The sequence below is a fragment of the Galleria mellonella genome, unplaced genomic scaffold, assembly GCF_026898425.1.
Source record: "Galleria mellonella isolate WM207_F2 unplaced genomic scaffold, CSIRO_AGI_GalMel_v1 utg537, whole genome shotgun sequence".
Taxonomy (NCBI): domain Eukaryota; kingdom Metazoa; phylum Arthropoda; class Insecta; order Lepidoptera; family Pyralidae; genus Galleria; species Galleria mellonella.
The window spans coordinates 1,107,720-1,125,368 of record NW_026442112.1 but is presented as its reverse complement, the minus strand read 5'-3'; the positions used below and the strand labels follow the sequence as shown (position 1 = coordinate 1,125,368).

The 17,649-nt window shown below is 31.4% G+C and overlaps 1 protein-coding gene across 2 annotated transcripts in view; it reads right to left on the bottom strand.

The window, feature by feature from the left end:
- Window positions 1-323: 323 nt before the first annotated feature.
- Window positions 324-17,649, bottom strand: part of LOC113512627 (neuroendocrine protein 7B2) — a 28,220-nt gene continuing 10,894 nt past the window's right edge. For both annotated transcript variants that reach the window (XM_031914835.2, XM_026896532.3), the window contains exons 2-6: window positions 7,353-7,443; window positions 6,714-6,937; window positions 5,858-6,015; window positions 5,241-5,425; window positions 324-4,309 (exon numbers count right to left, since the gene is read on the bottom strand). In XM_031914835.2, the coding sequence (XP_031770695.1) occupies window positions 4,235-4,309; window positions 5,241-5,425; window positions 5,858-6,015; window positions 6,714-6,937; window positions 7,353-7,436 (726 nt within the window). In that variant the 5' untranslated portion in view covers window positions 7,437-7,443 and the 3' untranslated portion in view covers window positions 324-4,234. The remainder of the gene's footprint in view (window positions 4,310-5,240; window positions 5,426-5,857; window positions 6,016-6,713; window positions 6,938-7,352; window positions 7,444-17,649) is intronic.

Genomic DNA, 17,649 nt, shown 5'->3' with positions numbered 1-17,649 from the left:
CTTTTCTTTTTAATTTTATAGGTTTATCCTTTCCGTTTATATGTCCTGAAAAAAAATAATTTTTTTTTTGTGTTTCAGATCAATGGTTGATGAGTGACAAATGAAGCAGTTTCGGACCTCGCGTCAGAGGCAGCCTACAAGACATCATGCTGAGCCGCCATTTTGAATTAAAAAAAAAAAAAATAATTCTTTTTTTGTAGTCTTAAAATGTTTAATAAAGTTGTGTTAAAAGTTCTAAACAATTAAATTATTTTTTCACTGTAAAAAAAAATATTAAAAAATGACCGATTTCGAGGCATTTACATGAGTCTCCCCCCTTAAGCTACTTTTTAATACCTCATCTGACGATATTAGATATAATCTTATTTTTAATTCTCATCTAATGTAAAGGTTGACAAACTGTACTTTTTTATTTATTATACTCTTTTACTTTGCATTTTTTTTTCATTACACTAGGACAGTTCTTTAGAAAAGTATGTAGTTCAACTTCATTACGCTATTTCTATTCTAGGTCTCATAGATATTGTTAATTATTTCCACTTAGTCGTTTCTAGAGAAATAAAACCTCGGACACTTCAAGTTGATGGTAAATACCTATCTTTTAGATACTACTGCTACTTATACTAAAAGGTGTGTTAAGATCAAGACCATTTTGTAATAATAAGAAAATAGAACTTATAACACTTTAATTTTATCGTTCGATAATGATTTATTATCAAAGTACAATTTTTTTTTAAATCGCTGATATATTTGTAAAAATTTAGTCCGTTCCATTTATCCTAACCAACTTCCCCCCCCTAGGATTGCCATAGAGTCTTACATTTTATATATTAAATGTTTATTTATGTTCCTTGTTCTTGACATTATATTAGCCTTAGAATATGACCGATTGCATTCATGATAGTGCTGTCTTCTTTTCAGGGTCTACTAATGTCACTTAATGGAATCTTTGACTTAAGAAGTATCAGTTAAGGATTAATCTCAGTCCTTATAGGGAGGAGTCCTGTCAACACATGGACTACCATGTTTCTTACAAATACAATTTGTGATATTCATGTTAATGTTCACATTTAAAGTGATGATTGTGGTAATCATCGTCAAGAAGATTACAGCTTGTTGGATTCTTCTTCTGTGCTCTATATTGTTGTTCAGTTGGACTATTTCTTAGAGAGTCTGTGTCGTATTAAACGATCAGATACCATATTGGATGTTATATTAGTTACTTCTAAATACTTTTTTAACATCTGCGTCAACGTTAACAATCAAGTTGTTGGCGATTTTCCACATGTCTTTTTTTGTCTAAGTTAAGCAATTTTGAAACATAAACGCGGTATTCACGTTGACGCATTAACGAGTCCATGTTTACATACTATAGTATTGATTATATTTATGTCGGTTTTACTCACGTTTTAAATTCGGGAATGCCCGACATAAATAATTACAATATAGTATGACTCACGATAGTCACTATAGTTTTGTTTATCTGACTTTGTCGCGGAACGTAAAAGGCATATAGAATATGTACCTAGGCAGTAAAGGATAGCAAATAATAGTAATCAAGAGGGAGGGGGCTTACTTTGTGGAGCTCTGGATCTTCAGCTCGGATTTGGCTCATTTTATGATTTTAAATACCCCACAAAAGCTAAATTTTTTTACACGGTAAAAAAATTTTGCTTTACAAAAAATATATTACCGCCTTTCCTAATTCGATTTATGTATAATTTTATAGGTACTCAATATTTGTTAAATTCAAAGTTGAATTTCGAAAAAAGACAAAATGGAATTATTCGTACAAAATAATTTAGTTTCGTTTTTTGATGTAATAATAATTGAAACCTAATGGTTATCAACCAATACATTAGGGGGAATGTCTACTAATTATTAATTAAATATAACTATATCTAAAGTAGTTATTCACACTACAGGTATGAATATAAGTACCTAGTCCATATTTGAGTTTGTACAACTTAATTATATCGTGTATAATTAATTATGTACTAAGTACACGTAGCCATTTATGTATGTTCATATTATATACTACCTAATGGTATCTTACTAACTAAATATATATTAATACTTGTCAAAATAATTACATTTTTCATTAGAATTCAATTAATTACAGTTTTCATATTTTTTTTTATATTATAAAAAAATTTAGGGATATATCATACAATTAATATTAACAATAATAAATGTGAAAGGTAACATTATAATTTTTTTTTTCTCATAACTACCCATGACTATTTCAGTGTTAATTTTGTTTAATAAACATATATCTACCAATCAGATATTGTAAATAATTTGAGATTTTATTTTTTGAAAAAATACCGACCTCAATTATGGCAAAATAAGTTATCTTGATTTAAAAATTGAAGTAAAGAAACGATTTTGATGAAGTTTCTATGAAACTAACCTGAAAATATTCACTCTCAGATAAAAGTAGAATTTTCCAAATCGGTTTATCAATGAGGGATTTTAGAGGAAACAGAGATATAAAAAAAAAAAGAATTCAGAAATTATTATTTTGATTAAATTAGTTTTTCTATAGCCGTTGTTAATCATGTTAATTGAAATACACAATTTGAAGCTATTTTGATATAATTTACGTTTTATCTCGTTTAGACTTGCCTTTATGGTTTTATAACTTTGTCCAAGGATATTAATTATAGAACCCACTACTCATCAAAACATCTGATTAAAATTCTAGGATTAAATGAATACTTGTATATAAATATTTCTAATCATTTATCAGTTTCAACTGGAGTCCATTATCAGATATTCACATTGTTACTTAGGAAACTGGAAGTCGTTAATTAAAAGACTTCAAAAATTGGTTAAATATCATAGACAAAAACATTATAATTATGAAACTATGATGGTAAGTGTAGTACTTATCATATATTCGATTTATTAGATCGTCTTTGTGATTAATTTGACTTATACGTCTTCCTAGTTGGAAAGATGGCTTTTCAATTATACCAAAAAATATTTTTATGTTTTATGAGTAATTACTATAAAAATGTAGTTTAAAATAACTTATAAATTACTTAAAAATATATTGGTTTAGAGACTATAGCTTTATGTTTAAAATATATAATAATTATTATATATAGACAATTTTATATCGACAAAATAAATACATTTAAAAGCATATTTGCTAATCATCACTAAATTATTTGATTATTAAAAATCAAACGTCTACAAATTCAGCAAATATATTTACATCTAACAAAATTCACAGCTTCATCGTTTAGAAATTGATTAAATTAAAGTGAAATATACACACGAGTATACATATAGATGGCATTATAATTACGACCACTTATCTGCAAATAATATTATTATTACACTTCTACATAGGAATACATATTATAATTTAAATAATTTGAATTTAATTCAAATTATTAGACATTTATAATACATTTAACTATTAAAAGAACTTACCTGCGAGGAAGTTCACTAGTAGTTATACGAGATGATTCTTCCGAAAGATTTTTTTATTAAACATCTACGTTGTTATGTACTTACTGTTTTGGACCTAATACAATATCTACACATCGAGATCGATTTTAATATATCATTATCAAGACATATTTCTAGAAATTAGAGCATTTTTGGACAGTTTACAGAATGACATTTCAAAATTGGTTTTAGGTCTTTTGTTAAAGAAAATATAAAAAAAAAAATGTTACTTAATTAGAATTGGTGCAATCTACGTCGAAACGTCGGCAATAAAGCAGGTATGTAGGTACTATTTACCTGCAAATTTTTCATCGTGTTAAGTCCCGATAGTATATTTAGAGTTGGACTAGTTTTATAATAAAAAATTTAGATAATGTAATAAAATAATGAATATTTTGTAGTTATGTTTCCAAATTCTAAATTGTGTACCTAATTTTATTCACTCGAAATGACGTGCTTACCTATTCATACCATTCCATACTTACCATACGCATTCCAATTTAATAGTAAAATTTGGTGTAATACTCTTTGTTATATAAGTTTATGGTACTTTTTAGTTTAGTTTCAGATTTAAATGATTTAAATATTAGATTAAAAATTAAATAATTATAGAAGCTGTTTTCTTAAAAAAAAGAGAGAACTTATTTCAAATGAGGTTGCAATAGTTCTCCGACACAGATAATTCACAAAGATAATCATAGAGATGACACTTAGAGCGTAATTACTCTGAGCAATTTTAAAATAGACACTAATTTTATATAACTACACACAATTAATACACGTTAACATCAAAACCCTTTTTGGCGGCGATCGGCAGACGCTCGCCTGTCAAGTACGGGTTCTCGACCTGTAAGCAAAATATATTGTATGATAAATTACTACTAATATAATATAATGATAACTAACATAAATATGATGCAAAATAATGGCTTTAGGGTTTCATCTTTTGATAGTTTCTTGATAGTTACAGGTCCGATTCTCGTAAAATACTCTAACTTAGTAGCTTTATGCCCGTTACTTCATTAGAGTAGTTTTTAAAAGAAATGAACCACTTCCAGATGGCGTATCAAGATAAAATCTACACCAGTTTTTAAGAAACTTCTAGGAACACAACTGTGAAAACCGCGTTCAATTTGGTGTACTAGTTTTTGTGTAATATCGGAATAAACGTACAGACAACATTTCTAAAAACTATTTTAGCTTCTATTGCTCTTATTGAAACCGCTCATTGAATTTTTTCTTAAATATCTTTCATGTACAGACATCATCTAATTACAATTTCATTATTTCAGATATATTTATGTATTGGAAAACTGCATTTATTCAGTAATTTAGTACTTACTGTGAAAGCTGTGTTTAGTTTGGAATTAAATGACGCTATGTGATATATGCAGGCCTATTTATTTTAATATATAGATAATGCTCGAGTATCATAACAAGGTTTATCATAATTATTAATATAAAAGTAATCCAACGTGGTACTGCTGGATACATCATTTCCCTATTAGAAGCGTAATGTACTGCTACCATAGTTGCTAGTTGGCTTGGCATAATGTTTTATTTCGAGTTTTTCATCCTCCGCAGAGTTCCGACAAAAAATAATCATAAAAATCCCCCATAGTTTGACAAAGATGTCGTGTGACATGCACAAAAAATACAATTAAATCACTTCCTTTTTTGGAAGTCGTTAATAACCTGTTTACTATCTTCACCTGATCTGCAAAGGATTAATTAATGATGTTCTATATCATTTCAAACTTATTTTAATAGTTACTAACATCGGGCTTATATTTCTTGGCAACGAGATTCTTGTGATGTTCCGGGAAACGGAGGTCAAGGTCGGAGGAGGATTCAGGCGGGCAGCTGAACATGTGTTCCCCGTCGCACATGCATCGTTGAGATAGCTGGTACTCTCGGCTGAACGCTGCAGTGTTCTCGAACTCACTTATGCAGCCCTGATCTTCTGTGATTGCATAAAATATTGACTTATAAAAAAAAACAGCTTTCTTACTGGCGGATGCGGATTTTTTTTAATGGATGATAATGAAGTGGTAACCTCGTGTTAACAGTATACGCTACCGGGTCACCGATTAGTTAGCCCATCGTGATGAATATACCTGGAATTCAGCACGGTGGTTTTCAAGGAGGACCACGTGGAGGTCGATTTGACAGGGTATATTGCTAGCAATAGGACTGGTAGTATGCAGTACTAATAATGAATTATAATTAACTGAGGATTAATGTAGCGTAGAAGTAAGGTACGGTGCATTCAACTGCCAAGTTTGTATTAAAGTTCAATTTTTGTCTTTTTCGACTTGTTTCTCTGGATAACGATGTTAAGTTGGTTAATTATTTTGATTTTTATCTGTATTTTAAATTAAATTAAATGTGTTACCAGTATATCCCACGGGACACGGGTTCGGGGGATTGCAGTATGCGGGCAAAACGGCGTCTGTCTTGATCATTTGCCTGTTGGGCACGACTCCTGATGGCTGGAGACGCTGTTCACCCTCGCCAGCGCCACCGGTTACGTACTGGTGCCCCCACAACGAGCTGTAACAATAAATAAGCTGTTGGAAACCCCCTTATGATAACGGAAAAATAATGCAACCATCAAACAACTAATGGCACAACTTCATTTTATCCCCATGATATCCTAAGAAAAGACAATGGGAACGAAGCATAATACATCAATAATAAGAGAGAAAAAAACTAGAAATAAACCCTACAAACCTATACCAAGGTGCCTATGTAGCATAATCATTGATCAGCAATGGGATGTCAAAGATTTGCCTTGACAGAAAATGTACAAATAATGAAATGCATTGTGTTTTTTGAGGGCATTGGGGAAAGATCCTATCAAATTTTTTTTTAATTCCACCTCTAGAAAAGAGTTTTTTTTAATTGCACAGGAGGCAAACGTACATGTAACTTTTATTTTCTCTACATATCATGTAAAAAAATCTGCGTTAATTCGAAATATTTTGATGACTATTTTTTTTCTAATGAGTTGACTCGAGTGTTGGTGACCTACTAATTTTATTAAGATTGAAGGACTTTCTTTATGGAAGATTTAAAATGATTTAATATATATTCATTTGTTTTTTCTTTATTGAATATGGAATGGCAAGTTGCCTCACCTGAAGGAAAATAGTAACCGTCGCTTATAGACATGAATTGGATCATGGATGTGACAGAGTGCACTATGTACTTATTTAGTTGCGTTGCAGTTGTATCAAGGTCAAGGTCACCTGTGCTGCAGGTACTCTTGGTCGCGGAGGCTCGGGTTCGGGTTGCCGTCTATGAGCGAGTCGTAATCGAGCTGCTCGTTCTCTAGGTCCTTGTTGGCGCGCGCCATCAACGCGAGGTGGCGGTCGCTCGACGGGAACTCTAGGTAACTTGATGCAGCATCGTTGAAGTCCTTGCCCATACGTTCCATAACTTCACGAAGCAAAGCCTCTGTTAGTATGTGGTCCTGGTAATATAAATTTATTATTAATTCTCTCTCAGTTCGTAGCTCAGTTGAAACAGTACGAGAGCATTAAGATCAAATTTTAGGGGTCTATTGATTTTCCTGATCTATGTATCAGATGTATGTATACAGAAAGCTATTAGTAAATTCGCTAAAGGTTATTTTACAAGTAGGGCCTGGCCCCTTAAGAAAGGCGTGTTGCATATACGCCTTTTTTAAGGGGCCAGGCCCTTTAGACATAACTTTACTCGTGTGAGTCAAGATTTATCTAAATGTATAAAAGTACTTTGATCATAGTTATAAGTAAAATTCTGTTCTTGATTCAGGAGGTGGGCACAAGATAATTCTGAGGTGGCCACGGCCCATCTGGCCCCCCTTTAAATATGTCTATAAGAAAAACAAATAATAAAGAACAAACCTTTTCCCCAATAGAACCATGGGGGATAAACCCCAGGGTGCCTACGATGCTTATCGCCAATACAAGTAATTCTTGAGGGCCCATTACGAATCTGCAAACAATGAAAAAAAAAATCGAATTGTAGTTTATTGGTTATATTTGGGGGGGGGGGAGGGATTGTTAGTAATGGGGCTAGAGGCCCCATTGCTAACAATCAACTAACTATTAACATAAAGAGACAAAACAATTCAACAGTCAAAATAAAAGGTAAACCTCTTATAAACCTATTATAGCTATAATAGCCAAACGTCATAACGTTTTTATGAATAAGTTTATGTTACGATTAATTTTAGATTATACATATACAACAGAATAAAAAAAGTACTTTTTTTTTATTTATTATCACCTGTATTTAACTAGTATATAATATATGTACTAGATAATAAAAATTTGGTAATTAACTAGAAAATTGTACTTGTATTGTTTATAATAATTTCATTGCTTTTAAATATTGGTTTGATGGAAATAGCGGAATTAAGTTAGACCCATGTCTAATTAATTAACTTATAAGTTACATGGGTAGTTAAACCAGGACTAAAATACTAAAGATGATCTCTTTGGTACAGTGGCAGGCAAATTTCATTGCATAAATATAGCCCTGGATGCGATTTTTAGTTCTGTAAATTTAAATTTATCGAATTTTTTAAATGTCTTACGATCAGCGTTCTTGGTTGAAGACGAATCATTTAATCAAATGATTGGAGTGTTCATTGTTTTTTTAAGAACCGTATTAAAATACTACAAAGAAACGGAAAGAAAACTTATAGTGCAATAATATCTGTTCGTCCGTTCGTCACAGCGTTATATCTCAGCAATCACTAATGCTATTGATTTGAAACTTTAAATAGATTTGATATCTTTGTCAAAATATATTACAAAAGAAATAATTGAAAATATATTTATTTTTTAATATATTCTAAAAGAAATAATACTACTATTGATTCATTACTGTTTCGGAATGGGTTTACTAGTCCAAGAGGTATATCAGATGAATTCCTTTCATATGATTCTCAACGTGGATACGTTCTAAAATTATAATTTATTTTGTGTAGTTTTTTACTTATGATCGAAAATATGAAAATGAAACTATTCGCAACACTCTTATCTCCGATATGTGTGAAATGAAAAAATCTATAATAATTACAGATAATAAAAGTATGTAATATTTATATACATACTTACATGATTTATAAAACAATGTTTCTAATTTAATAATTTCTCAAAAACTAATGTTACAATACTATATACGTCATGTATATACTATACTTCAAACAAAATATGGTAACAAAGAAAGAACAAAACATATATCAAACAGAATATAAAAAGAGAATCATTTTCATATCAGCTTTAACTGTCCACTGCTAAATATAGACCTTCCGCTTGGGGGTTTTGCCTATAGTTGTCACGCTTGGCAGGCGGGTTGGCAACTACAGTTAGGCTTTGATGATGTTTGAAGAGTGATGCTGTTGTTTATCCCTCGATCATTAACTTTCTTTAGTCGCCTCTTACGACACCAACGGGACAGGAAGGGGTGGCCCGTTCAATGCCAGACCACACGGCTAATAAAAACATAAACTGCATAAAAAAAGAATATAAAAATAGAAAAAGTATACGAAAATATTGGCTGGACAAATAGCTAGCAACAAGTAGCATTGTTTTTGAGAAACTATTAAAAAAGTCATAAACAAATTTAGTTAGACGGTTCGGTTTTCTAATATAAGTATAGTTTAAAATAAATAAATCGCATTTGCAATAATAATAATTATTAGGTGTCTATTTCATGTAAGAAATAAAAAAAATGTTTATATATAAGATCATTTTGTCTCATGTCTATGTATGGAACATTTTTTATTTTAATGCAATTTACAATAGTAAACAAGCTAATAGCCTAGTTGATACACTAGTAATCATTACTTATAGACATAAATACACTCGAAAACAATTAATTCGGGTCACATAAAAAACCTATAAATCTCGGAAAATAAGAATGCTATCTTAATTAAATAAATTGTGTTTAGAAGACAATTAAATACTCCTTAATATTAAGTTATTAAAACTTCTTAATTACTGCGAGGTTATATTATAAAAAAATCAAATTTAAAAAAGGGAGACTTTCGAAGATGGATCAATGAAATTACTGCATTTGATTTTGCTTTTGTTTCTGATCTGTCATTTAAGTATGTATATAAACCATATTGATAGTGTTCAATATTTATTATTCAACCTGTAATCCTGTCGCTTACAACTGAAGAATGCACCAGAATCCGAATATAAGGGAGAATATTTGTCAAAATCGTATAAAAACCTTGGTGTACAGTATGCACAAAATCGCTTAAATGTAGTAATGGAAGCACGAGAAGGCAATACAAAGTTTAAAATTCAAGAAAATCATATTGTTGTACAAAAATTACATGTTTCCTATTTTTGTTTTAAAGCGAGATCAGCAGTTTTTTTTTCTTTATGTATTTTTTATAAAATAAAATGCAGTAACTTATAAATTTTTTAACTTTCATTTAAGGAGTATTATATTGTCTATTAAACACGGTTTATTTAATTAAGCTAGCATTCTTAGTTTCCAAGATTTATAGATTTTTTTTAGGTGACCCGCAATTATTGATCTCGAGTGTATGTAATATCCAGAATACATTGTGGTTCTCATCATACCTATCATAAGTTTGCAAAATACACAATATTTATTTTTTACAATAATATGGCAAAAATTAATGACGGCCTATTGATGAAAAGTGGTAACTGTCGTCTGCAGATATGAACAGCACCACGGACCTCGCAGAAGACTTTTTTTTTATACAACTTAGAATGTTGAACAAGCTGACGGTCCACTTGATGGAAAGTGGTAACCGTCGCCTATAGATATGAGCAGTACCATGGACATAACAGAGTATACTGTTTTGCCCATGCGTTGCCATTCCTGAGGACGCAGATGTTATTCCTCTGTACCCTGTAAATTCACGCCATATCCCACCCTTCAAACTGAAACACAGCCATGCAAACAAAACTGCTTTACGGTAGAAACACGAATGGGACAGAGGTAGCCAAGCCATCGACTTTTGTACAAAGTCTCCCTCTGGTAATAAAATGAATGATGACCATTTTTCCGTCATCAATGTCCAGCGGAACCCAAAAGATGTCGGATAGGTAATATGGATATAACCCATGTCTAATACCCATTATTATTATTATTTCAGCCGTTAACTGTCCATTGCTGAACATAAGCCTTCCCCATAAGGGGAGTTTTGCCAGTAGTTGCCATGATTGGCAGGCGGGTTGGAGGCTTTTAGAGATGTTTTAAGAGGGACGCCGTTGCCCATCCTTCGCCCACCCTTTGTCGCCTCTTAGGACACCCACGGGAAAGGAAGGGGCGGCCCATTTTATGTAGGGGCATACACGGCGACACACACAAGTACCCATACTGACGATTTTTGTACAAAGTCTCGCTCTGGTACTCGAAATGTATGACTTTGTGTTTTTTTTTTATTCAAGAATCTATTTCTTAGTTCCACATTGACAAAAAGTTGCAGTTTCATTAGATAGATGAGATATGAACATCAATTATAAGGCCATTTGTGCAATGACTAATCCGTCATCAGTCTCCATAGCGACAAGTAAACTTATTTTTTAGCCGAACGAAATTTTACGAGTGGCAAATGACGGGAATCAATCAAATGGTACATGACATAACATCATTGTTTGATGTTTTTGTAAACAAAAAACGAGTATGTACCCATTGTGTGGACACGTGTGTGGGAGTGCGATTAAGATGATATCAAAATGTTTTGTCATTCGGCCCCCTTTGATCCGCGTCGCGATGAACTTATGTGCGTCATTGGATTGTATTTTAATTAATAGACACATTAAAATATTAATAAACAAGCCATCCCCGCGGCTTCGTTCATGTTAGTGGTTGACGGAATTATAACACTTTCCCAAATAAAAAAGAAAATAATATAATACCATAGATACATTAAAGTTGCAGAGAACTAAGAAATCCTATTAATGATATCCTATTAATATTAAAATTGCGAAATATCCTATCCTATTATGAAAGATATCCTATTAATATTAAAATTCCGAAAGTTTGTAACGATGGATGGATAGATGAATGCTTGTTACTTTTTCACGCAAAAATTGCTGAAAGGTTTCGAGTGAAATTTGGTACACAGATAGGTTATATCCTAGTCTAGTACATAGGATACTTTAAATACTGATGCATGTGATTGAAGACGCGGGATACGTGGGTGTCGTACACCCACGGGAAAAGAAGGGGTGGCCCATTCTATGCCGGGGCACACACGGTGAATTTTATAATAAGTATAATATTGTGTATTATTAAGTAAATATAAATTAGTAAAAAATATATATTTATAATTATATAACTAATAAAGCATCATAGTAATATATTTTTGTATTATGGTTAGATTTGTTCATTTACCTAATTTCACTGAATTTAGTTCAGCCAATTTATTTTAGGTAATGTACAAATAGACATACATGAATAATGATGATTTCATATTATATATGTAGATAGTAGTCTTTAATGAGAGAATCATCGATTTATCAAGAGATAACGAACACAGATATAAGATTATAGATGTTTTATGACATTTGTGTACAGTTCATGGTCAGTTTACAGAAGAATCACCTACACAAATCTGATAATGCAATGTGGGACTAGATGTTCCCAATAGAATATAATAGCTGGTAGGTAAGATAAATTGTAGACTCTAGATATTATATATTCAATAAACACGTTAGTGAGACATGACCTAGGCTTACTTATATTAGTTTATAGCACGTTGTATTTGATTTGTTGTTTGCATGACTTAATTAAATTAATTTCGTAAAGTAATTAAAATACGTTAATTAGTATCTCGAGCCATTTAACAAAGTGGTAAATCTGACTTGTAAAAATATTAGCTTACATTGGAGGTGGGGGTGGGGATGGGTCAGTAATGGGGATTAATAGTCTAATATTCTTAATAATATACTCTGTCGGGTCAACCTCATGCGCTTTCCTCTGATAACCATGATAGTTAGTTTCTGATTAATTATGTCGTCTGGCCTGACTTCATCTTTACCTATCATCCCTCATCAAAAAAATATACACGAAATTCTGTATATTTTCCAATAATTTTTAAGCGATTCCTAAAAGCTCCTAAATTTGTATTTTTCGTGCATCTATTATGCGTTATCTTCGTTAATTTTAAGCTAATTTTGTTATTTTTTTTTTTTTATTAATCGATAGTATTTATTTACATGTTGGCTCCATTTTAGTATTGTCATAATTGACGTATGTATGTGTATGTAACAATACAAAAATTAAATTGAAATATGAATCTCGCTTTTCTTGAAGTCTTTTTTTAAAAATGACGACGTCTATATTGCACATTGTTTTTCGTAGATGGGGTTTCATGTTCGATTTCCAGTCGGACCAATTTAGGAAACGGACTGTTTTGAAGTCAGTAGAAGAGTTGAAGATGTACCCTTAAAAGTTAGTTTTTTAGTTTTTCATAATACAAAGTGTCCTAACTTGAGGGCCAGGTTAACTTATATATTATACACATATAATTTTATTGTTTCTGAAAATTGCTAAATTATTGATACGTTTTCAGAATTCGGTACGAACGCACTTAAATTCCAATTATGCCGCAGTATTCCGTAAAACCTAGCTTTTGTCTTTCAATACGAGTACCAGTACAATAGTGGAGTCGAATCTTTTAAATTCGCATAATTTCTTGTGAATTTGTTGTGTTCGTAGATATTATAATGAGTCATGGACAATAAATGCAGGAACCAGTTATATTTTACAACTTGGGCGCCGTTCTAAGAGGCGCCAGTCGACTTCGGTGAGGATTGTCGCGTTATTAATATTACGAGCTTTAATTCACTTGTTAGCCTGATATGTTTGGGTCAAATGTCGTAATATTTCCGTTAGTGTTAGTATTGGAATTTATATATTTTTTTTTAATAGTTGATTGACTTGACTGACTATCAACACACAGCCGAAACTACTAAGTCTAGAAAAATTTGGAACTTAGGTTTATTTTATAACGTACGCATATGCTAATTGCTGCTATTCCCGTATTAGCTTTCCTTTTCCGTGGATGTCGTAACAGGCGACTAAAGGAACTTATTTGTCGATGAAGGGGAAGCAGCCTCCCTCTTTAAACATCACATGGACCTAACTACGATTGCCAAACTTTATTACATTTATTAACGACTTCAAAATTTGGACGTTATAAATCTCCTAATTTACATTTAACTACTAAATACCTTAATTTATTTTTTTGGGTGTACACGTACACGAATTTAAAATTAAAATTATCTTTGCTAATTTAATTCTAAAACGATTTTCTAGGTTCTAAACTAATTTAAATTAATTTCTAATTTAATTTAATTTCGAATTTTGTCACGATCGAACTCTTTTTTTTTGTTTTTGGACTTCCAATAATAATTTTGTCACGTTTAAACTAATTTTTTTTTGCAGAACCATAACTTAAACTTAAATTTACAACTTAAATTTTATTATTCGAATCTTTGAATATATCAATCAGTTTTTTTGCATTCGTCATAATAAATAAGAATTTATTTGTCGTATTAAATATTTTTTTATCCAAATTAAAAATATAAGTTCGTTATGACAGATAAGCTTTCGATTAAGATTTAAACGAAGGTTTGCATGGAATTGATTTACAAATATTACTTTCTACTCCGTACTCGGGTGGCAGAACTATTTTTAGCGTTTATACATTTGCATTTGCAATATGCGATTTAGGTCCCTATTGAGGAAGTCATGTAACAGCGCCTCATAATATAAGCCGAGCAACGAAAGCTCTCATAATCCAGACATTTGCTAATAAAACCTGAAACATATACATTGTAAAGCCAGAGAGAGTGGAGTACATGTTTTATAAATATCTAGATAGACTACACTCTATAAACGCTTTGTCGATAACAGGTCTTTCTTGTCTTTCTTATTCTTGTGTAAGTGAATACGTACCATAAACAATGCATTGATATACGTTATTCATTAGTGTGTGCTCGAACGGGGAACTCAAAATATTATAGTTATTACTTTTAACGTAGAATAATAGTGTGTAATATATTAGTAAAAAAAAAGCAGCAGTCGCATCAACTAGTATTTTATCAACATAAGAGAATGGTATCACTTCACATTAAAATTTACTGTACTCATTATTTTTATGAATGATGGAATAAAGTGTAAATTAATATAATAGCACACTCGCCTGGGCGATTTTATTGGTGCATTGCTTTAGTAGTTACACCGAGTAACTACAAAATAATGAGCAAGAAGTCAGGTCAGCTGGCTCGACGTAACAGAATTATCAGGAATTAATTAAGCTACGAGTAGATTCCAGAGTGGAGTACGTGAAGATCCACCTGATGTAGAGATATTAGAATGTATTGCTAACCGTAAGAATGTTAGATCTAATTATTAATGATCCATTTTGCGTCTATTGGTGGATCGTCTTTGGGACGTTTTTACACTTAATGCTCCATCTAAAAGTATGTAATCTAGAGTAGACGCATTTGAATTAAGGTGCAGTAAGTCTAGGCAATATTAATTCAGTTTAGGATTTAAGGGCGACGTCTAACGACACTTTAGACACGCGACGGTCTGGCAATATAGAAAATCAACTCTTCTTTCTTTCATATTACCTGGGGCAGGTATATATTTGAAACATGTTATAAGCATGGTAAGTTGTTTAAATCTCTGTCTTTCATGTATGGTAAATTTTGAAAAGGTAGTTTTATATTGAAAGAGAGAAATCTGCACAAGATTATACTTTTATTATATTCGGACAATAATTAAATCTAATATTTTAATTTTGAAAAGTTTTACGTATATATATGTACACATAGATGTAAGTAGGTAACCAATGTTTTGGTGAATGATAAAATTATATTTAGACAATTCCTTTAAAAAAGAGATGTTCATTTTTTTTTATTTATAATTTATGTTTAATAAATTGCCGTTTATCTGATACAGAATGAGTTTTATTTCAAGTAGCCTGTAACATGGAAATGAAATAACAGAAATTTTTATTTTTTGTAAATTATGCAAATTTATACGTTGTTATTGTTTTATTAAGGATGCAGTTATTAAAATGAATCGCTTAGCGATAAGGATACCTTCTGCATTGGTGCAAAAAAGTGCTAGGTATAAATCAAATAAATGAATAATTTGTGTGATATTTACGCTAGTTACCATTTTTATTTCATTTTTATTCAAATTGAAATTAAAAATAAGCTCACTGCCCACCTGATAGAAAGTGGTAATCGAGGCCTATAGACATGAACAGCACGTTCGATGTGGACGTTACAAAATACACATTGTGACATCTATGGTATCCCTCATGCATTATATATGTGTTTCAAATTTTGATATATACATATATATTAAAAACAAGCATATATATATATATATATATATATATATATATATATATATATATATAAAATTCGTTATCGGTTTATAATTGATAACCTTATAAACATATACATACAATCACAACAATTAAGAATCCACAAACTTAAAAAATTCAAGTAGTCACAGTAAAATACGTAACAAATAGAATATCTATACTGGAAGAATATGTATTTAGTAATATACAACTTATATATAAAATATTATTTTTCTTACAGGCGAGAGATAATGGTAGCTATAACAGAGATCGTTTTGAAACGTTTCACACTCTAATTGTAATATTAGCGACATAATGTTTCCATATTGTTCTGATAAATGCATATTAGCGCAACTTGCTAATGCAAACTATTGCAAATCGATCCCAATTTTAACTTAATTCCTTATCGTTATTCTATGAGAGCAGTACAAAATTGTCACTGGCATTAAATTAGTTTGATATCGATATTAGATTCAAGAGTAGGTTGTAGATATTTTTGTAACTAATGGGAATATGGTCAAAAGTAGGTAACTTATTAATATTATATCCTTTATGCCAACGTATATTTATTAATGGTTTTACCTACCAATAATTATCTGAATATGGTCAACGGAAGAGATAAAACAAAAGATGAGGAGGTTATCGCGTAGCGTATATTTTTTACATATCTATCTATGACCACGTATAATATTTGTCATAACATTAGACATATTATTAATCTTAATTAATCTTAAAAATATATATAATTGTGTATTTATGTAAATATATGTTGGTATATCTTAGATTAAGGCGCCATGGGATCAATTAGAATTGTCAATTTTACATGATTGATAATTGCGTGATAATCGTTTATAGATTCAGTTATATATTTTTTAATGGATGATAATGGAATGGTAACCCCGCCCGCGCTAACGGTGTACGCTGGTGGGGCACCAGTGAGGGATGATAGGTGAGAATGAAAAGGCAGGTCAGTTAGCTCATCGTGATGAATACACCTAGAATTGAGCACGATTGTTTCCAGGGGAGATCACGTGGATACTTGGCAGGTATTATATTGCTAGCAATCGGACTGGTAAATTGCATTACTAATAATCCATCCCACCCTTCTCATATATTAGGGTTGATTCTGAGGTGTCATTTTTTAAACTTCATCTTTTAACCTAATATTTTAATTCGGTAATTTTGCGAAATTACTGCTTTATGTTCTGTTCACATTTCGCAGAGCACATCAGAATCCAACATGGTAGGATGGAAATCTATCGCCTCTACGGTTTCTTATTGGTGTTTTGCATCACCAGTTTTTCAAATCATTCGTGTTTCAACCGTGAAGCAGTTGTGTTTACATGGCTGTGTTTCGGTTTGAAGGGTGGGATATGGCGTGAATTTATAGAATTAAGAGAAATAACACTTAGTCCTCAGGAATGGCAACGCATGGGGAGTATCATTGGCGAAACAGTATACTCTGTTATGTCCATGGTGTTGCTCATGTCTATAGGCAACGGTTACCAGTTTCCATCGGGTGGGTCGTCGGCTTGTTTGCCATTCTTAGTTGCATAAAAAAAACGAATTAGATGATGAAATTAGTCACACAATATCATTAAATTGATACACTAATTTCGTGTCAGCCAGATTTGAACGCGTGTACTTTGCGATTTATAAATCAATTAAAATACAAATATTCTATTAATAATATCAATGCGAAAGTATGCAACGATTTGAATGAAATTTGGTATACAATATAGGTTATATCCTAATTTTGCACATAGGGTACTTTGTGTAAAGATTGATTCACGCGAGTGAAGTTGCGGGCTATA